At 54.6% G+C, this 20033-nt stretch overlaps 1 protein-coding gene across 2 annotated transcripts in view; it reads right to left on the reverse strand.

Annotated features, from left to right (window-relative positions):
• Positions 1-1097: 1097 nt before the first annotated feature.
• Positions 1098-20033, reverse strand: part of PHF21B (PHD finger protein 21B) — a 102605-nt gene continuing 83669 nt past the window's right edge. For both annotated transcript variants that reach the window (XM_023631381.2, XM_070254411.1), the window contains exons 6-13: positions 11783-11834; positions 11533-11609; positions 9866-9920; positions 8010-8032; positions 6801-6959; positions 5184-5259; positions 4746-4849; positions 1098-3261 (exon numbers count right to left, since the gene is read on the reverse strand). In XM_023631381.2, the coding sequence (XP_023487149.1) occupies positions 3043-3261; positions 4746-4849; positions 5184-5259; positions 6801-6959; positions 8010-8032; positions 9866-9920; positions 11533-11609; positions 11783-11834 (765 nt within the window). In that variant the 3' untranslated portion in view covers positions 1098-3042. The remainder of the gene's footprint in view (positions 3262-4745; positions 4850-5183; positions 5260-6800; positions 6960-8009; positions 8033-9865; positions 9921-11532; positions 11610-11782; positions 11835-20033) is intronic.

Raw genomic sequence — 20033 nt, forward strand, 5'->3', positions numbered from 1 at the left:
AAGGCCCTGGGGTGGTGGCATGCCTAGTGCATTCCAGGCAGAGCAAGGAGGCCATGTGGCTGGAACAGAGCAATGAAAATGAAGAGGAGCAGGCTGGGAGGCAGAAGGGGATGGCGTGCAGTGCCTGGGGCCTTGGAGGACTTGACCTTTGCCAACCAAGATGGGGAGTGACAGCAGGGTTCTAACAGAGGTGCTGTCAGTCTGGTGCTGTGGGATAGGGAGGAGACCGTGTCAAGGGGGTGGCTGCAGTAACCCGTGTGAGATGATGGGCTGTGGCCAGATGATGCTGGTGGGGGTGACACATAGCCGCATCCTGCTCATATTCTGAGGGCGTAGCTGACAGCTTTGCCGATGACCAGGTGTGGAGGGCGAGGAATCGGGGTGAAATCCAGTGGGGCCGGCCTTAGGCGGTCGGGTGTCAGCAGCTGGAGTCCATGGCAGAGGTCCAGGATGGAGGCAAAAGCAGGGAGCCACCAGCATAGAGTCAGAAAGCCAGGAGGCTGGATGGGGCCAGCCGAGGAATCCAGGAGAGGAGAGGTCGGAGCACAGACCCGGGCCCTCCACATTCAGCGGCTGCACGGAAGAGAGAGGCTAGAGGGGTCAGACCATGTGACCCTGGGCCAACTGGGGCTCAGGACTCCCGCTGGGTGGGCACACCTCTCAGTCCCCCCACAGCTGGGTGGTCTCCTCACCCAGCTGGGCCAACCAGAGGCCTCTGCGCAGAGTCTGGAGCCAGGACGCAGGGGCCTGGCCTCCCAGTCTGGCTGCTCCCTTGAAAGGCCACAGCCTGAGCCCCGGGGTGCTTGTGGGACTTGTGAGCCATGCTGCCCGGGAAGCAGAAAAAGCAAGTGATGGTGATACTCAGGGAGAAGAAGACAGGAGCTGGGAGCCGTGGGGACTCCGCCCTCGGGCTCTGCAGCACGCCTGGGGGGTTTCTGTTAGTCGTGACCACCAATCCTGGCCCTAACAGGGCCACCTGCCACCTACCGGGGGAGGGGCCGGGACCCCGATTTCCAGCCTCTGCGATTCCCACCTCCCTGTCCCTCGTGCCCCCAGGGGCCTCTCTGTGGAAGGCAAGGAAACAAAAACCACGGGGCTTTGAAATCATCGACCGAGTTTAATGCGTCGTACAGAAGGAAAACTACATTGGCATATTTAAGACAAACACTTTTTCTCTATCCTCACTATCCACTGGACGGTCTTCCTTGGTCCGAAAAACTAATTCTCAAGACACGTCGGCTGCTACCCCTCCCGGGTCCAAGCTTTCGTAACCTCCCATGACATTTTTAAAAAATTTAATTCAATCCATCCAAGAAGAAAAACCAACCAACCAAAAAGGAACCTGAAGACATTTACATCGCGAGCCACGCAGCAATGCAAACTTAGCATCTAGAGTAACCAATATATATGATGTGTGTCCCACAGTTCACTCTGTTCATCAATAAAAGAATATAAAAATCTTGTTCAACCCAGTGTTAAGTGTATTAAAATAGATCTGTATTGTACAGCACAGTTTCTCCCGGAGTCGTGAAAATGACAGGAGGGACCGTGGCAGTCTCGGGGATTCTGGCCAGCCTCCTTGCTCTGCACCTGTCTGCGTGCGTGTGCGCGTGCGTGTCTGGGGCCGCGTGCGCACACGTACACGTGTATTCAATGCAATTCGGCACCATGTGATATGCTGGGGGTGGGAGCCCCGCGGCTCCCGGATCTCAGCCAGTTGTGCTAAGTCCCTGGGGACTGGAGAAGCCGGGGGTGTGATGCGCAGACGTAGCTCACCCCGAGACGCAGGGGCCCTTTAAGACAGCGTGCAACCCTCAGCTCTCACCCGCTCAAGGACACGGCAAAGAGAGAGTCTCTCGGGTCTCAGGTCTCCGAAGGCCAGACCCTGCTGAGGCCACCACCGTCTCTTCCCCCCGCCCCTCCCCCACACTTCTTATAAAAATGCTCTGGGTCTCTCCAGCGTGGCGCCCCCCCCCCCCAGGGGTTTCCCCTTCGTCCCCTGCAGCAGAGACTCCTGTCAGCAGAAAAAGAAGTCGGCAAGGGTCCCCCTTCACATTAAATATCTCACAATAAAAACGCCATACAAAAATGGAAAGTTATTTTTTGGCATAGTGTCTGTTCTGGCAAGAAAAGAGGCATGGAATACTTTATCGGCTCTTCGAAAGGAGAAAAGAAAAGGCTTCAGTCGTCGTAAGTTGAACGATTCAACCCAAAATAGAAAACCTGCCAGGTGCCCCTCCCCGCCGCCTGGCTGCAGCTCCGTCTTGCCCGAAAAGTCCATGAGAAAAATACATCGATAGCAAAGTGAGTCCAAGAGATCCGCGGGAGGGAGGAGGCGCCGGCGGCGAGGGCGCTCCGAAGACGTCGTGGCGGGCAAGCAGGTGAGCACGGCGGTGTCCCCTCGGGACGCACGTCCACAGGGGTTCTTTCAAGTCAAACAGCTGTGAATCTGAACGCTAATAATACTGACAGACAGGGGCCCGGATTCTGGAAGGCGCCGGGGGTGCCGGGCCCGGGATGGGCCCCTGTGAGGGAGGGGCTCGGAGTCCTAGCTAGATTTGCTACCCACGTCTGTCCCACCTACCCTACTACTCAGCTATGTCTGCGTGTCCTCGGCTCCCGCCCGCAGGACCCCGGGAGGTGCTGCCCTCAGCGGGGGCTGGGGCTGCACAGCCTCCGGGCCCCTCCACAGCCTCCGCCTCCCTCCCTCCCGCCGGCCTGGGGGCAGCACGAGGCCACGGGGACAGCTGGGCCCAGGAGCGGAGGCCTGGGCAGTCCCACCACGGTGGGGGCTACTGTGTGCGTCACCCGGCTTCTGGGTGTCCCGACTAAGGGTGAAGGACGTAGGACTCCATCCCTACCGGGTCCCGGCTCCAGGACGGTCACCCAGCTCCTTCTCCCTTCTTTCCTCTGTCTCCCTCTGTCTGGTTTGACTTTTGTCTGAAATTCAGAGTGTTTATGAATTAAGGCTGACAGAACCCTCAGGTCTCGTGAGCAGGGTCCCAGTAACTTTCCGTGGGTGTGAAGACGGGTCCCTCGGGGTCAGTTGTGCCCCTGAGGGTGCTGGAGGGCAGAGTGCATGGCGGCTGCTGAGGGCTTGGTCCAGGGCCCCGCCAGCAGCGGGGCGGGGCTGGTGGTCGTCATGGTGACCTGGAGCATCTGCTCGCCCTGTATCCGTCTCAGGAGGGACCGCAGGCGGTCCAAGGAGGACTGGGTGCCCCTCTGCCGGGCCAGCAGGCTCGTCTTAAGCTCCAGGCATTTCTGTTCAGGGAAGAGGGGTCAGAGGGAAGGCTCCAAGTTCAACCGTGCAGGCGTCCTCGGGCAGGCACCCCCTCAGCCCCCTCTCCCAAGGCCCCTCCCTTCCACCGCAGAGGCTCACAAGACACCAGGGAGAGGGTCTCACAAAAACCAGGTGGCAGCAAGAAATGGCAGCCAGCCCCACAGGAGAAGTTTGTTTTAGAATTGATGGCTAGAAATGATGTGCTCGTGAGCGTGGAAACACGCTCCCTCGTGGTGGTGACGTCACCTAGTGAGCACACCTCTCTCTCCTGCTGGGGGAAGCGCAGGGCCCGTTCTGGCTCAACCACAGCAGCTGCGGAAGACCTTCAGATGGCCGGGCAGCCTTCTGCTGTCTCCCTGCCTGCTGTCCTCCTGGCTTTCGCCAGCGTCCGTATATATCACGGCGATACAGTGATGCAGTCAGGACTGAGGCCTCGAGTCAGAGTTTAAGTTATTTGCTGCTCGGGCAAGTAACTTAAACTTCCTGAAACTGTATCCAAAACTCTAACACAGGAATAACCACAGAGCCTCTTCCTTCGGTTATTGAGAGAATGAAATGAGATACTGCACTCAAAGAGTTTACCAGGGTCTGGCACTGCTGTTACCATCATTCTCACCATCGCCACCGTCACCATGATCATCATCACCATCTCCATCATCACCACCACAACCACCATCTACATCACCACCATCATCACCACCACCACCACCATCACCACCACCACTACTACCATCACCATCTCCATCATCACCACCACCACCACCATCCCTGTCACCATCATTACTGTCATCACCACCACCACCACCATTGCTGTCACCATTATCACCATCATCACCACCACCACCATCACCATCATCACCACCACCACCACCACCACCATCACCATCATCATCATCACCACCACCACTACTACCATCACCATCATCACCACCACCACCACCATCACCATCATCATCACCACCATCACCATCTCCATCATCACCACCACCACCACTACCACCACCATCACCATCATCACCACCACTACTACGATCACCATCATCACCACCACCACTACCACCATCACCATCACCACCATCATCACCACCACCACCATCACCATTGCTATCACCACCACCACCATCACCATCATCACCATCATCACCGCCACCACCATCACCATTGTCTTGTTTATCACCACCCTACAGAGGAGGAACCATTATGTTCACTTCGCACCAGAGGAAACTGAGGTTCCGAGACAGTCAGGGCCTTGCCACAGTCGCAGGGATGGAGAGTAGCAGAGCCGGATGCTCAACGGCTTGAAACTATTTGTCAAAGGAGTCACAGAGCTGCAATCTCCACCTCTGGACTCGCTGGGTGATGCTGGCCTCTGTCCTCTCCTGGGGCCTCGGTAACGGACAGTGAGGCTGTGGATTTACATCTTGTGGCTCTAAGGGCAGCACCCTGTCCCCCTCCGCCCACGCACCTTCACCGCCGAGGCCAGGCGCCGGTCCCGCTCCTCCAGCTGCTGGTGCTCGCTCTGCAGCTCACTGCCTCTCTGCAGCAGCTTCTGCTTCTCCTCTTCTTTGACTGGGGAAGAGAAGGCCAGGCCCCCGGGAAGGGCAGCTGAGCAGGGCTGGGTCAGGGGCGAGCAGGAGAGGCGGAAAGAATCCGAGGTCTATGCCTACAGGCCATTCTGGCCGCGTCCTCCTGCAGGACAGTGGCCATGGCTGGATGCAGAAGGACTGGAAATGCCACCCCCACACAGGAACTGCCCTGCACACGGGACCACTCCTAGGGCCCCTGTTTTCAGTGCTCTGCCCTGGAACAGCCTCCGATGGGCGCTGAGTGAATCCAGAGGCCTGGGGGCAGGGTTGGAGAGAGGAGAGTAGGTGCCCTTTCCCACTCCCCAAGGATGTCTTACCTGTTTTGTGGGTGACGTAGGAGTGCACAATGGCCAGCATCCCGGTCCAGGGCACACCTTCATCTTTCTTTAAGGCCTGGAGAGCAGATGGGGAAATGAGCAACTGCACAGGCCGCGCCCCGCCATGCCCTGGCCGTGTCATGCTGGGAAGGCAGGCCCCTCAGTGCAGGTGGCTCAGCTGTGACCCGGGCCCAGGGCCACACCTGCCTCATGGTCTGGCTCTTAGCGGCTGCTCAGTAAGGACAGCAGCTCCGTGAGAGCAGGAACGTGCTGGTGGCCCGGGCCCCTAACAGCGCCTGGCAGGGAGCAGCTCACATTCTTCCTGAATGAATGAACTATCACTGTCTTCTTCCCAGTCCTGGACCCGAGAGCAGCCCAGGCAAGGCAGGGACAAATCGGGGACCCAGGGAGGCCCCGCCATCATGCTGAAGTGGGGGAACAGAATCTTGTCCCTCTCCACATTCCCTCAAAGAGCTGTGACCCCAGGCAGTCACAGTGCAGCCCCACAGCAGCACGTGCCCACCGTACCCACCCTCTTCTTAGAGCCCCACAAAGCCAGGATGACAGGAGCTCACGAGAGGTAGTGTTTTTTGAAATAAAGAGGGTTCCCCTATGATTTTATAAGTAATACCTTCTGTAGAAAAGCATACTTTAAAAAACCCACCACTGCTTCCCACCCGCCAGCCACACACATCAGCACCTGGAAGAATCTTCTCCCAGGTTTTTCAGTCTGCACAGAGTTTTTCTCAGAGAGCTGGTGAGCAAACTGTGCAGCGGCTGTGAGATCTGTTTGTTCTGCTGACGAAGTTTCGCCCTGAACTGACATCTGTGCCAGTCCTCCTCTATTTTGTATGTGGGACACCACAGCATGGCCACTGCCAAGTGGTGTAGGTCTGCACCCGGGAACTGAACCCGGGCCACCAAAGTGGAGTAGGCTGAACTTAATAACCACTAGCCCACGGGGCCAGCCCAAGATCTGTTTTTTATCTTTATTTTTAAATTTTTTTTTGAGGAACCTTAGCCCTGAGCTAACTATTGCCAAACCTCTCTTTGCTGAGGAAGACTGGCCCTGAGCTAACATCCGTGCCCATCTTCCTCTGCTTTATACGTGGGACGCCTACCACAGCATGGCTTTGCCAAGCAGTGCCATGTCCACACTCAGGATCTGAACCGGCGAACCCCGGGCCACCGAGAAGCGGAACGTGAGCACTTAACCGCTGCGCCACCGGGCCGGCCCCTGGCACTCTTTTTGCAGTTTGCCTTGCTGGTCCAGCTCTGCCTGGAGTCTGGGACTGGAGTCAGAGGTGAAGCCACTAAGTCAGACACGGGCAGAGGGACCTCTGCTCAGTCCACACCAGTGGTCCTCAACCAGCGATGCCTGAGATGGCCGTGATGGGGGTGCTGTTGGCATCTAGTGGGTAGAATCCTGCAGTGCACAGGGCAGCCCCCACAACGCATTATCCTGCCCCAAACGCCGACCGTGCCGAGGCTGAGAAAGCCTGTTCCACACCAGCCCCTCTGCCCTCCCATCTCTGCAGCCCAGGTTTGAGTAGCCTCAATGTGCCACGGGAGGGGGCAGGGGGTGCCAGCGCTAGCAGGCGACACAGCCTCCCATACCTTCTGCTGGCACTTGGGGCACACCCACACGCCCTTGGGCGCCGTCCTGAGGGGCGGGTCCAGGCAGCTGAGGTGGTAGGCCCCTGGGCAGGTGCCACAGGCCTGCAGGTTGGCCCCTCGCTTGCAGGCGGCACAGTGCTCATCGTGGGTGATCTCGTTCTGAAAGAGAAGGGTGGGCAGGCGGCAGGTCAGCCAGGTGGAAGCAGGCAGCTGCCACCTGACCTGCTTGTGACCCAGCTTCCGCCAGTGTTTCTCAACAGCTCTGAGAGGGAGGGTGAGCCCCAGAGGGCAGCCATGTCGGGACAGGCCTGGAAACCAGGAGGAAGAGCAGCATCCGGGTTTCCTGCCTTGAAGCCAAGGCCCCTCCAGGACTGTGGGCGCTGCGGGTGAGGGACTCGAGCTTGAGGAGTCTCCTGTCCCCAAACCCGTGCTGGCCGGGCCTAGGGCGGCTGTGGACAAACACGGCCAGGCCCACCAGCACGGATCTGCGACCCTGCAGGTTATCGTGGCAAACAACGCTGTGTAACCAGAGTCTATGCCTGTCACCTCTTGCTTCCTAGCGCCTTGACCCTTAGCCAGACAGGCGGGGACTGGAAAATTCTGTTAGAATTAGATCCGAAACTTAGTAAAGAAAAACGTTGAATAAACTCTGAGGCCATGCCCGCAAATGAGGTCATTTCCCAGCCAATGTTCTGGGAAGCGGGCACGTGGTGTGTGCACGGGGGGCTGGGGTCTCACAGGGTCACAGAAATGTGGAGTGAGACCCTGGGGATTCCCAAAGCCAGCCCCTCATGAGGTGGGCAACAAGGACCAGAGAGAGCCAACTCTGTCCAGGACCACACAGTGGGGCTGGGCAGAGGCAAGCACAGCCTGGCTGGCATCCAGCATCAGGTGCTTCTCCTTGGGCCTTCGTGGCTCCCAGGGTCCCTCCGTCCTCAGCACTGTGCAGGGAGAGCGCCTGCTCGACCTGTGGGCTGAGCCCGGCATCAGGGACCGACTTTGCAGAGCAGGTGGGAAAGGGGACCGGGTGTTGTGCAAAGCTCTCAACACCGAGGACCCCTGCTCAGAGCCTCAGCTTCAACTCTTTCCTCTGCCCCGCTCCAGGGCAGCAGGACACAGGGCCCTCCCTCCTTGCCAGGAGCAACCCTACCTGGACTGTAGGGAAAGCATGCCCCACCCACCCAAGTGTGAAGATGAGGGGACACGTACCTTCCAGCAGGGGTCCTCATTGGCTGGCACAGGGAAGAAGGGCGGAGAATATGTTAGTGGGCATGGGAGGGACACCAATCCAGACTGGAGTCCACGAGGCCCAGGGTGGCTGAGGTTCTCACCCGGGGCATGATGGGAGTATCACAGGCCCCGTGACACGTGGGCTCTTACCCATGGCATGATGGGAATATCACAGGCCCCCTGACATGTGGGTTCTCACCCGGGGCATGATCGGAGTAAGGGTCTCTGCCCTGGTCACAGCCAGGAGCCACTATGGGACAGGCTCACCATAGCTGCTGAGCTCTGAGGAACACGCTGCAGTGAGCACTGGGTAGTGGAGGGAACCATCGCTCCAGGGACCCCTCAGAGGCACTTATTTTCAGCTCTTTTTTGGCCGTAACCCACTCTTATTCTACCAAGTGATGCCAAACCACACATTTTAATGATCACAAAAAATGGCTGTCCTTTTAGTTTCTGGGTCAGACCTGTCTGCAAATAATACCATCCAGCTGGAAGAACAGCTCCTGTGTGTACACAGCACTCGACAGTTTACAAAGTGCTGTCACGTTCGCTTGTCATGTCACTTTCCCAGGGCTGAGGGACAGGTACTGTTATGAGCCCATCTTACAGGTCAGTAAACCAAGGCCCAGGGAGGTGATGTGACATGTTGAAAGCCACACAGAGTCTCAAGAAGCAGGCAGTCATCCCGCCCCAGGACTACAGTCATGCGTCACTCAACAAGGACACGTTCTGAGAACTGCATCGTTAGGCGATTTTGTCGTTGTGCGAACATCATCGAGTGCACTTACACAAACCTGGATGGTACAGCCTGCTCCACACCTAGGCTCTATGGAACTAATCTCACGGGACCACCATCATATATGTGATCCCTCGTTGACCAAAATGTCATTATGCGACATGTGACAGTATTCATTTTTTTCTGACTGAAAACAAAAAGTGACTTCCTGGCTGTATTTGAGGATGTGGGTTTCTTGGCTCCCCTGAGGTCCTGCGATGGCGCGAGGCTGGCAGAAGAGGGAGGGGTCCAAGCAGCCTTGGGTGGAGGCCTTGGGCCAGGCCCAGCCTGCTAGAGCTGGGGCTCCCAGTGCCCTGGCTACACAGCAAGTCAGAGGCAGAGCTGGGCGGAGAACCCAGGGAAGGCACAGGAGGGCGTGCGAGACGAGGACTGAGAGCCACCAGCCCAGCCGGGAGGTAGCTGGTGCCTGTGTGCGGGCGGAGAGAGGTTCTTTCCAGGGCCGTGTGGTAGCAGGTGGCGCCTGGGCTGGGCCACAGGGCAGAGGCCACCACGCCAGGCACGCCCAGGCCCTGGGCAGCAGAGGCTGCACATGGAGGTGGTGGGATAGGGAGGCCGGGGGAGGCTCCTCCCTGGCCCGTCATCCACACTCCCACCCAGGCCAGCCCTGTGGTCAACGGGTCCCGCCACAGTGGCCTCTGAGCCCACGTGGCCTGGTTCTCTGCTCAGGATCACACCGGGGTGGGACAGAGGGGCAGCCCGGAACCCTGGGTCTGGGCCTCATGTGTGACCATGGCCCACACCTGCTCAGAGACTCAGTTTCTGCACCTGTCGCATGGGAGCAAGTGCACCGGCCCTCCTCCCCAAAGGAGCCACAGGACGAAGGAGGCCAAGGCGAGGGGGCCTGGTGAGCCACAGTGTGCTTCCCGCCAGAAAGCAGCTGTGTCGCTGTTGCAGACGGGCAGGCTGGGCCCTCAGGCCTGCTGCCACCGGAGGAGGGGGGCTTGGCCAAGCCCAGCCCTGGCCCTGCCAGGAGCGGACGGCCACCAAAGCCAGCTTGGCCCCTGGCTCCAGGGAGACACACGGCCCCATCGGCACTCACCTCTGGCTGTGAGGACCAGGGGCGTGTTGAGATAGTTGGACGCCAGCCGCTTCCTCTGCAGGGACAGAAAAGGAAACCAAACATGCGGTTATGTGGAGCCCTGCTTGGCGCCACTGCCCTGCCCAGGACTCACCCGGGACAGGCTCCCCACTCCAGCTGGACACCCTGGCCAGAGGCAGAAACAGGGGCAGACAGAGGGGACGCAGGGCAGGGGGGAGGCAGGTCAGCGGGGTCAAAATCAGCTGACACTGTGCCCTGCAGGAGGCCATGGAGTCCATCCCTGCTCCCCTGGGGACATCAGTCTCATGCAGGAAGGACGTGTCAGAGATCCCAAACTGGAGCAAATAAGTAACCAAGCTGACATCGGGGTCTCCACCTGTCTGCCTCCTGCATCTTCGTTCTCAGCTGGTTCTGGAGTCAGGTGGGGAAATGAGGGCTGTGGTAGACTGGCTCCCTAACCCCGCCTCTTGGCATGTGGCCTGGGGACCCAAGCCATGAAGAGTGGCCCTTGGTGCCCAAATCATCACGTGTAGATGGAAGTTTCTGGAACATTCCAGAAGGGAGGCTCTAACAACCGCAGGCCATACTGGTCCAGACCCTGATGCTTTGTGGTGGCTTTGTCTGTGGCAGAAGACAGTTCTAGAGTTGGACGGCAGGCTTTGTGCCCCACTCTTTCCCTGTGGCCGGGCTGTGGGGAGGGACCCGTGGAAGGGCCACTCTTGAGGCTACTTATGTGTCCAGGGCTCAAAGGTCACAAGGCTTTGAACTGGCTCTTGATTTACCAATCAGGTCTTCGGCCACAGACTTCGGAGACGAGGAGACGACGGTGTCATCAATGAGCACAGGGAACAGGCCCCCACTGCAGAGAAGATGCCAGGCCCTCGGGTGGAGGTTTGAGAAACAACTGGCAACATTCTCACAAAAGGGGGCCAGTCCTTGGGGCACCCCGTCTCAGGGACAGGGCTTGGTCAGAAAGCCGAGGAGGAAGTAAAGGATATAAGAACACAGATGTGGGGCGTGTTCCCCGAGCAGGAGCCGGGGAGGGCAGGGGGCTGTGGACCTGGCCCAGGTGGGCTCTCCTAACAGGGTGGTCGCAGGGCTGGAACGACCACCGCTCCGTGGGAGCCCTCCCTCCCAGCCGAGTTCCAGTTCAGAGACCTGGATTCGGGATGACCGGCCCAGATGGACCAATACTCTGGGGAGGGCGACGGCGTTTTCTCGACCCTCCTCCGGGCTCAGCAGAGCCCTGTGGGCCTGCGGCAGCGCCAGCTCAGGTCTGGAACGTGCCAGGCAGTGGCCTCTGGGAACATCGCTCTACTTTGGAAAGCTGCCCCAAGCTTTGGACTTCGGGGCCCTAAGGAAACTGCCTCCCTGCTAGGGGGCACTTCCAGGGTGTCGCTCCCCACGGCCTGCGACCGGACGACACGCCTGAGCATCAGGCCACCAAGAACCTGGAAGCCTGCCGCGCCCTGCGTCCCCACCACTCTCCCCACGGAGGTTACTCAGGGAACACCCCCGACACCGTCACCGCCCACATCTGATGGTCTCAGTGACTCTGATCTCAGGAGGTGAAGGAAGACATTCTTTATTGTCATGCCCCGAACTGCAACCCCAGGGGACAGGGAAGGAGCCCACCCTTGGTTCCGGTGCGCCACGGTGGGCCTCACCTCTGTCTCCAGGAGGCCGCTGTAGGCGGGCTTGGCTGTGCTCCTCCTCTTGCGCTCCTGGCGCTTGCTCTGGATTTCTGGAAGGGCACAGATGCAGCAGTCACCCATCTGCCTGCCTCGGGAAGCCCGCACTCCTCTGCCAGCCCTGGGCACCACTGTCCCCAACAGCCCAGATATTCCGCATCACGCCCGGCCCCCACCCCATCTTATGGGCCAGGCCCAGCCCAGCCTGCCGCGGGGCAAACCTTACCTTCCAAGTGTTCCGTTGTCACCAGGCCCAGCGCTACCATGAAGGCGATTTTCTGCAGGAAGGAAACAGAGGAGCATGAACGGCCTTCACTCATTCAACAAACGTTTGCTAAGCACCTGCTTATGGGGCTGGCTAGTCTATTCTGGATTTCCTCAGTTTGTGCCTACTGTCCTTTCTCTGTCCCAGGTCCCCATCCAGGAGCCCATGGTACATTTGGTCGTCATGTCCCCTTAGCTCCTCTGGGCAGGGACAGTTTCTCAGACCCCCTTGTTTCAATGACCTTAACCGTTTCCAGGAGGACCGAGCAGGTGTCTTGTAGGAAGCCCCTCAGCTGGGATCTGTCTGCTGTTTCTCTCATGACTAGACTGGGACCATGGGTCTGGGAGGAGGACCACCAAGGGGAGGAGCCCTTCTCGTCCCATCCCAGCAGGGCAGGCGCTGTCACCAGGACGGATCCCTGTGGTGTTGACCTTGGTCACCTGGCTGAGGGGTGGTTGTCAGGCTTCTCACTGTAACTCTGCCCCGTCCATCCTGTCCTCTTCGTAGGTCACTAGGCACAGCCCACCCTCAGGGCGTGGGAGTTATGCTCCACTGGCACTTTTTCAGTCATGTGGACTAAAAAGATTTGTACGAGTAGAATTTATCAATATTTTCTTTCACAGTGTTTGCAGTGTTGAATCTTAGCAAGAGACGCTGAGGTTGTGAAGCAAGTTGCTTATGTTTTATTTTAGTACCTATGGTTTCACTTTTACATTTAGATTTCTGATCCATTTGGAACTCATCCTGGAGTGTACGGTGGGAAGTCTGGGTTCATTTTATTCCATATGGCTACTCATTTGTTCCAATGCCATTTATTGAAAATTCCATCTTTCCGCTTTTCACTGATGTAAGGAGCCACTTGAACCATACATTCAATTATCATACACACATTTGGGTCTATTTCCGGGCCTTCTACTCTCCTTCTATTCACGAGCTGCAGCCACAGTTGCCGAGGCTTCACGGGAACCCACTAGGATTGGAATGCCCTCTGCTTTTCCGCTCAGAGTTTCCTTGGCTCTTCCCGTTATGTTTTCATGTGAAATTCGCCAACCATCTCAGGCTGTTCTGAGAATGGGGGGATCAGTCGGAATATTTCCCGGGATGTTAAAATTATAAATTAACTTAGAGCATAATGACAACTTCATAATACAGCATTACATTTTCCTTCCCAAGCCATGTGTGCCTCTCTGTTCTTGTATTCAGGGGTTTTAAACTTTTCCTCAGTGGGTCCCGAATATTTTCATGATGTTTATTGCTAGGCATTTCATCTTTCTGTTGCTGTTGTAAAGCGGGCTGCCTATTAAGCATCTAACAGGGTGATATGTGTTCCTACAAAGACCATTGATGTTTTACATAACTCTTACACCCCACTGCCATCCCGAATTCTCTTATCGTCTGAAGCAGCTTTTCCATCGGTTCCCTTGGGTTTTCATCACTTCTCTTGGGTTCCCCACATCATCTCAAATAGTGACCGTTCACTCCTCCTTTCCAATTTTTACTTCTATGCTGTTTCTCAATTTCTCAGCTTTAAATGGTATTCTTTGATTCACTGAAACCCCAGGAGACAGACGGGACAATGTGAGACCTCAGCTCCCTCCGTCCCCCCAGCCTCTGTCCCTCCCTCTCTTCTCACTTTTACTAAGATGAATCTTTTATACATCGGAGCATGAATGTTAAATTCTGTTCCAACATCCTTACTCTGTCTCACTTTTACTCTGTAGTTACATATACATGATGCCCACCCCAGTGCTGGTGACAAAATGGCCCCATTGTCTCTTTTTTTTTTTTTAAAGATTTTATTTTTTTCCTTTTTCTCCCCAAAGCCCCCCGGTACATAGTTGTATATTCTTCGTTGTGGGTCCTTCTAGTTGTGGCATGTGGGACGCTGCCTCAGCGTGGTTTGATGAGCAGTGCCATGTCCGCGCCCAGGATTTGAACCAACGAAACACTGGGCCGCCTGCAGCGGAGCGCACGAACTTAACCACTCGGCCACGGGGCCAGCCCCGCTCCCCCCCCAACCCCCATTGTCTCTTGGTTGCCTGGGATCGAGCCACTAGGAGTTTCTCACGAACGGCTCATGGCAGCAAGATTTCTTGAGTTCTTGGCAGATTTAAAACTTTTCTCTGTAGCGGTTCAACTTGAAGGCCAGCATGTGTGTGCACAGAAAATCCTTGGCTCTTACTTTCTCTCCTTTGGATCTCGTGGATGTCGCGCTACTGTATTCTGGAGTTGAACGTCGCCGTGGGAAAGTCTGAAGCCAGTCTATTTTCCCTCTCAAGCGACTTGGTTGTTTTTGCCTGGATGCCTACAGGATCCTTTCATTTCTGTTAAAAGGCAGTGACATTACTGGGTTGTGTCGCAATGTTGACCATTCCCCTCGGTACACATGTCGATTTTCCCAGGCACGCGGTGTGTCCTTTCAATAGGTAAATTCATCTTCTTTTATTTCAGTAATCTTTTCTTTCTTTCTTTCTTTTTTTTTTTGAGGAAGATTAGCCCTGAGCTAACTGCTGCCAATCCTCCTCTTTTTGCTGAGGAAGACTGGCCCTGAGCTAACATCCGTGCCCATCTTCCTCTACTTTATATGTGGGACGCCCACCACAGCATGGCTTGCCAAGCAGTGCCATGTCCGCACCCAGGATCTGAACCAGTGAACCCCGGACTGCCAAAGCAGAACGTGTGAACTTAACCGCTGTGCCACTGGGCTAGCCCCTCAGTAAGCTTTTCTTGAATTATATTTAAAAAATAGTGGAGCATCATCACACAATGAAAAGGGGGGGTCCATAAAATTCCATCCTGTAAGCTGTACGCTCACATTAACACCAAAACAGTGAAACGACTCAGGCAGCCACAAGCTGCCAGAAGGCAAATTCTGGGGGTCAATCGATACAGGTCCAGGCTGCAGTTTGGTGCCACCCGGTTTCAATGTCCCCTCTGGGCCCTGTGGCTGCCTGGATGGCGGCAGGGACTCTAGGAATCCCCTGGCACTGGCAGCCATTCCCTGGTCTGATCTGGGAAGACTGGGCTGGGCGGATACTAGGAAGGTGGAGATGATGCTCCTGCCTCCTGGTTCCCCCTCCTCCACTGAGGATAACTTTAGCCCACGCTCATCTGAGGACAGCTAACGGGAGCCGGCTGCCTACCGTGTTTCAGCCAAATCCACGTCATTGCAGGGGTTACAGGACAGTCTGACTGTGTGTTCTGCTCTGTCATCCTGGGACCCTCTTTGACGCCTCCAACTATCCACCTGTTGTACCTTCTTTGCTTGTCTTCTGTGTTGCCTTCTAAAAATATTCAAAGCCTCATTCTATTTTGTTTTGTAGACTTTTCTCACTTCCACTTCCTTTGTCCCTGGCCATGTCTTCTGCTGTGTCTATGGTGCCCCGTGCTCATCCAGTTACATATTTATTTCTGTGATACTTATCTTATTTTTTTCCTGAATAATTCCAGCTCACATTTCATCCTCTCCAGCACTTTGGCCATTAGCCATCTCTTCCCTAAGTCCTTGTGGTTCATTTCCCCCCCCTTTTTTTTTGGTGAGGAAGATTGGCCCTGAGCTAATATCCGTTGCTAATCTTCTCTCTCTTTTTTTTTTCCCCAAAGCCCCAGTACATAGTTGTACACCCTTGTTGTAAGTCATTCTAGTTCCTCCATGTGGGATGCCGTCACAGCATGGATTGATGAGTGGTGTGTAGGTCCGTACCCAGGATCTGAACAGGTGAACCCCAGGCCACCGAAGCAGAGTGTGCAAACTTAACCACTGGGCCACAGGGCTGGCCCCAGTTCGTTTCCTTCTCAGTGGTGATTATTTTATTAAGTCTCCTCTCTTTCTTTCTTTCTTTTTTTTTTTTTTTGCTGGGAAAGATTTGCCCTGAGCTAACATCTGTTGCCAGTCTTCCTCTTTTTCTTTTTTCCTTCCCAAAGCCCCAGTGCATGGTTGTATATCCTAGCTGTAAGTCCCTCGAGTTCTTCCATGTGAGCCGCTGCCACAGCACGGCAACTGACACATGAATGGTGTGGTTCTGTGACCAGGAAATAAACCTGGGCCGCCAAGTGGTGAGTGCTGAACTTTAACCACTAGGCCACCAGGGCTGGCAGTAAGTTTTCCTTCTTTTAATTCACAGTATGATAGTAGATTTTTTTTCTAGTGAATATTCTTTAACTTATGGTAAAAATGGCTTCTCTTTCCCATGTTTTTCCTTACAGTGGCTTTGTATTGACATTATGCCAGATGCTCCTTTTTGTTAAACATATCGAATAAGCTGAGCTTTCCTGGATCAGCTCTTTGCAGGGGAAGGGGAGAAGGGACCCCCTAGCCTTCCATTGGCAACTCAAAAGCTCCTGCCAGGCGCACTGACTCCATTCTTCAAACTCGGTGCCTCAGTGGGATTCTCTCTGCAGGGATTGTGGCACCCTCCCTGCTCCCGGATGCCTTGCAGACTGCAGCTGCCCCTATCCTGAGGGAGCACGTTTTAGCTCGTGCTTTCTGAGACTCGCCAACACCAGACGCTCCCTCTTTCCGCACATTCTCTCTCCATTTTCCCTCATACACAGTCCCAGCTTTTGCCCAATCCAGCCCCGTCTAACCTAAGTCCAGTTCACAGACACCCCTGTCCTTTTGCACTTGAGGATGGACTTGTGATCCTCAGGACTACGTGCAGCTGCCTCTGCACCGGCAGCTCCTCGGGCCTCATGGTACTCCCACTCCGGTCCTGCATGGCCAGCTTCCCTCTGATTTCTGTTGCCTCTGACAACACTAACATGCATTTCCCAGTCTCTAGAGTCTCTGGTCTGGTTTGAAATTCACAAAATTAAGTTTTTCATGTTGCCCTGTTTGCAGGGGGTGCAGGGGGAGATTTGGTTTGAAGCCACCGCCCTGTTTGTTCTGGAAGCTCAGCCAAGCCTTTCTGCTCTGCTTCATCTGCTAGTTTCTGACACGTGTGTTCAAAACTCTGCATTTTGTAAAATTAAAAAACAAAACAAAACAAAACAAAAAAACTCTGCATTTTGTGCATTTGCCAAATCTGCCTTGTAAGTTGGCCATCTATCTATGCATCTTAAAAACTACGTTGTTATGGGGCCTGTTAAATTATCTTGATGGATTTCCTTTAGTGTTTACACAACACACCTCCTTCATTCCTGCATTTCAACCTGTCTGCATGCTTTTTATTAAAGTATGGCTCTGACAAGCAATGTACAACTGGATTTTCTTAAGTCTGCGTTTTCCTTTTATCTCTGCTATTTAAGAGCAGGCACTTATTTCACTTGCATTTATTGTGGTTACTGATATATTTAGACTTATTTCCTCCACTTCATTTTCTATTTTCAATTCTCATCCTTTCTTTTTACTTCATTTCCTGGCTTCTTGAAAAAAATGTCCCATGTTCACTTCCTTTCCCTCTGCTGATTTGGAATTTATAGATGGTATTTTATTATTTTTGGTGATTAGGCTAAAATTTTTTTTTTTAATGAAGATTAGCCCTGAGCTAACATCTGTTGCCAATCTTCCTCCCTTTTTTTTTTGCTCCAAAGCCCCAGTACATAGTTGTCCATCCTAGTTGTAAGTCCTTCTAGTTCCTCTATGCGGGACGCCGCCACAGCATGGCTTGATGAGCGGCGTGTAGGTCTGCACCCAGGATCCGAACCAGTGAACCCTGGGCCGGCAGAGCAGAATGTGCGAACTTAACCACTATGCCACCGGGCCGGCCCCTAAACATTTCAAGCATATGTTTTTAACAATGTTTTCCTAATGAAGTCTAAAGTTATTCCATATTTCTATGTTTCTCCCCAGCATGACACTGACTCCCTCTAAAATATCACCTCTGACCAACTTGTTACTGTTGCCTAGAATTTCCCTTTTATACCTGTTTCACAAAACAAAACTGGGTATTTTTTTTACAGTCTATACTTGACAAATTTATCTGTCGTTTAACAATTTCTGTGCTCAATGTGGTTTCTTACACCCACAGCCCCTCCCTGGCTTCACCCGTCTTCTTGCTAAAGCACCGTAACTTTTAGAGATGGTTTGTGGGTGATAACACTCTTAGTCCCTCTGTGTCTAAAAATGTCTCGATTTTGCACTTGCTCTTGAGAAACGATGCACCCGGGTATAAAATCCTGAGTTGGCTGTTGCCTTCTCTTAGCGGCCTGCAGAACTGCCCTGCTGTCCTCTGGCGGCTGCTGGAGGCGCATCATTCATCTGTCATTCCTTTGTGGGGAATCTGTGGTTTTGCTCTCATAGTTTTTATGATTTTTTTCTAGGCTTCTGGATTTACTTTTATTAATCCTGCCTGATAGACAGAGTCTACTTTCAATCTAAGAACTCACACCAATGCTCTCCAATCCTGGAGAATTTTCAGCTTCTCTTCTTCAATGGCTGCTCCCCGCCCCCTCCCTCCATCCTCCTTGGAGACAAAAGGGGAGGTTTCCTCACGCTCTGTCTGTCTCCTCCCTGCTCCTACACCCGTACAGCAGAGACAGACAAGAGATGGGGCAGTCTGACTTCTCTGCACGCCTGCGCTGTACCCATGGTGCCGTATTCCCAAGCACTGATTTTCTCTGTTCATCTTGTCTAGTAAGTTTTTTTATTATTCTAACCAATCACCATGGTTCTCATGACCAGATTTTCAAATACTTTTTATATTCATCTGATCTTCTTTCATTTTAGTGATATTTTTAGTTCATTATTCCTTATTTATTTCAAGTGGATGTTGTTCCTTTTTTTAAACTTCTTTAGAGTATCCTAGACATACTTATTTAAAAGTCGTTGCTAGTGTGTTCCACAAAATTAACTCGTCTTGAATAAATCCAAGCCCTACATGTCGATTTTATTGATTCTCACTCTCAACATCAGATAACTTCATGGGTCTTAGAATTCTGTCTTCAGACTTGTTTTGGGCACAACTTCTTTTTCCCTCTGTTTTGTTTCTCGTTTTCTCTCCCTCCTGCTCACCCTGCTTTTTAGCGAGTTTGCAATCACCTTGGCCTCGTCCCCCGCCCCTGCTGACCCCCGTTCAGCTGTGGCCTCTGGCACAGGGTGGCTCCTGGACAAGCAGAGAAGCCTGGTTCCACTCCTCTCTCACTGAAGAACTTTGGGGACCCACTGTCCCTCGGGAGCTGCCCTCCCTCCTAGTCCCTCGCCGGATTCTGAAACTGGAGCCCAGGCTGGGGCATCAGTCCTGCTCGCTGCCTGTGTTTCTGGGACACGGGAGGCCCGGCTTCATCTTTATGTCTCTTCCTGCCTTTCATCTGTTGCTGCTGTGGGTCTGTGCACAGGGGTGCACCCAGAGACCATCCTGATGGGGGTCGTGCTTTGATGGATGACTTGGTTATTTCTGAATTTTGGAAAGGTCCTTCTAGGTGCAGGGTGAATAGACAGGGAGGAAGCCATCCAGGGGCCGGGAGCCCAGGGCCTGGGGAGAGATGGGGCAGGAACGGGGGCTGTGGCAACAGGGATGGCATGGAGGGAAGGAGCATCTGTGTGCACAGGTCCCACCCAGAGAGGCGGCCGGCGCCGGGGCTGCAGCCAGTGCTCACACAGGCCTGGAACCCCTGCCCTGGCTGCCCCTCCGAGGGCATGCACTGACCCGAGGGCGGCCAGCTGGGACAGATGCTACCTGAGGCTGAAATAACGGGTGGCACCAAAAAGACCACAGCTCTGTCCTAAAGACGGCCTGGGCCTCGAGACAGGAAGGAGCAGACAGAGCCTGGGGTCAGGAGCCAGGAGCCCAGGTTCTGTCTGGGCTTAACGCACAGCCCTGTGACCACGTACATGGCCAGCCTCTCTGAACCTCGGTCTCCTCATCTGTAAACTGAAAACTAACTCCTGCCATACTCCACAGAGCCACTGCGAGGACGTGGGGGGCAGGGAGCACAGTCAGCTACGAGGGCTCGGCACAGATGTGGGGTCCCTGCCCCGTGTCCCTGCAGTGCCTTGGGTGGGCACGGCCACTTCCTGTGCCCGAGTGTCAGCTCCCTGCCTACCTCATGGGGCTGCCAGGAGGCTCAGACACCGCCCTGCATGTGAACACCTGTCACAAACTACAGAACGTCACAGACACGACCAGCCCTGCTACGAACCACAGTCCACCCTGGCACTTCACTCACACGGCAAGAAACCCCGGGCAAACTCCGGCCCAGGCTGCGATGATCTGAGAGCTGCACTGACTGCGGCCACATCTGTTCCAGCCTCAACCTTCTCGGCTGAGTGGCT

Source organism: Equus caballus, chromosome 28 (assembly GCF_041296265.1).
Source record: "Equus caballus isolate H_3958 breed thoroughbred chromosome 28, TB-T2T, whole genome shotgun sequence".
NCBI classification, from domain to species: domain Eukaryota; kingdom Metazoa; phylum Chordata; class Mammalia; order Perissodactyla; family Equidae; genus Equus; species Equus caballus.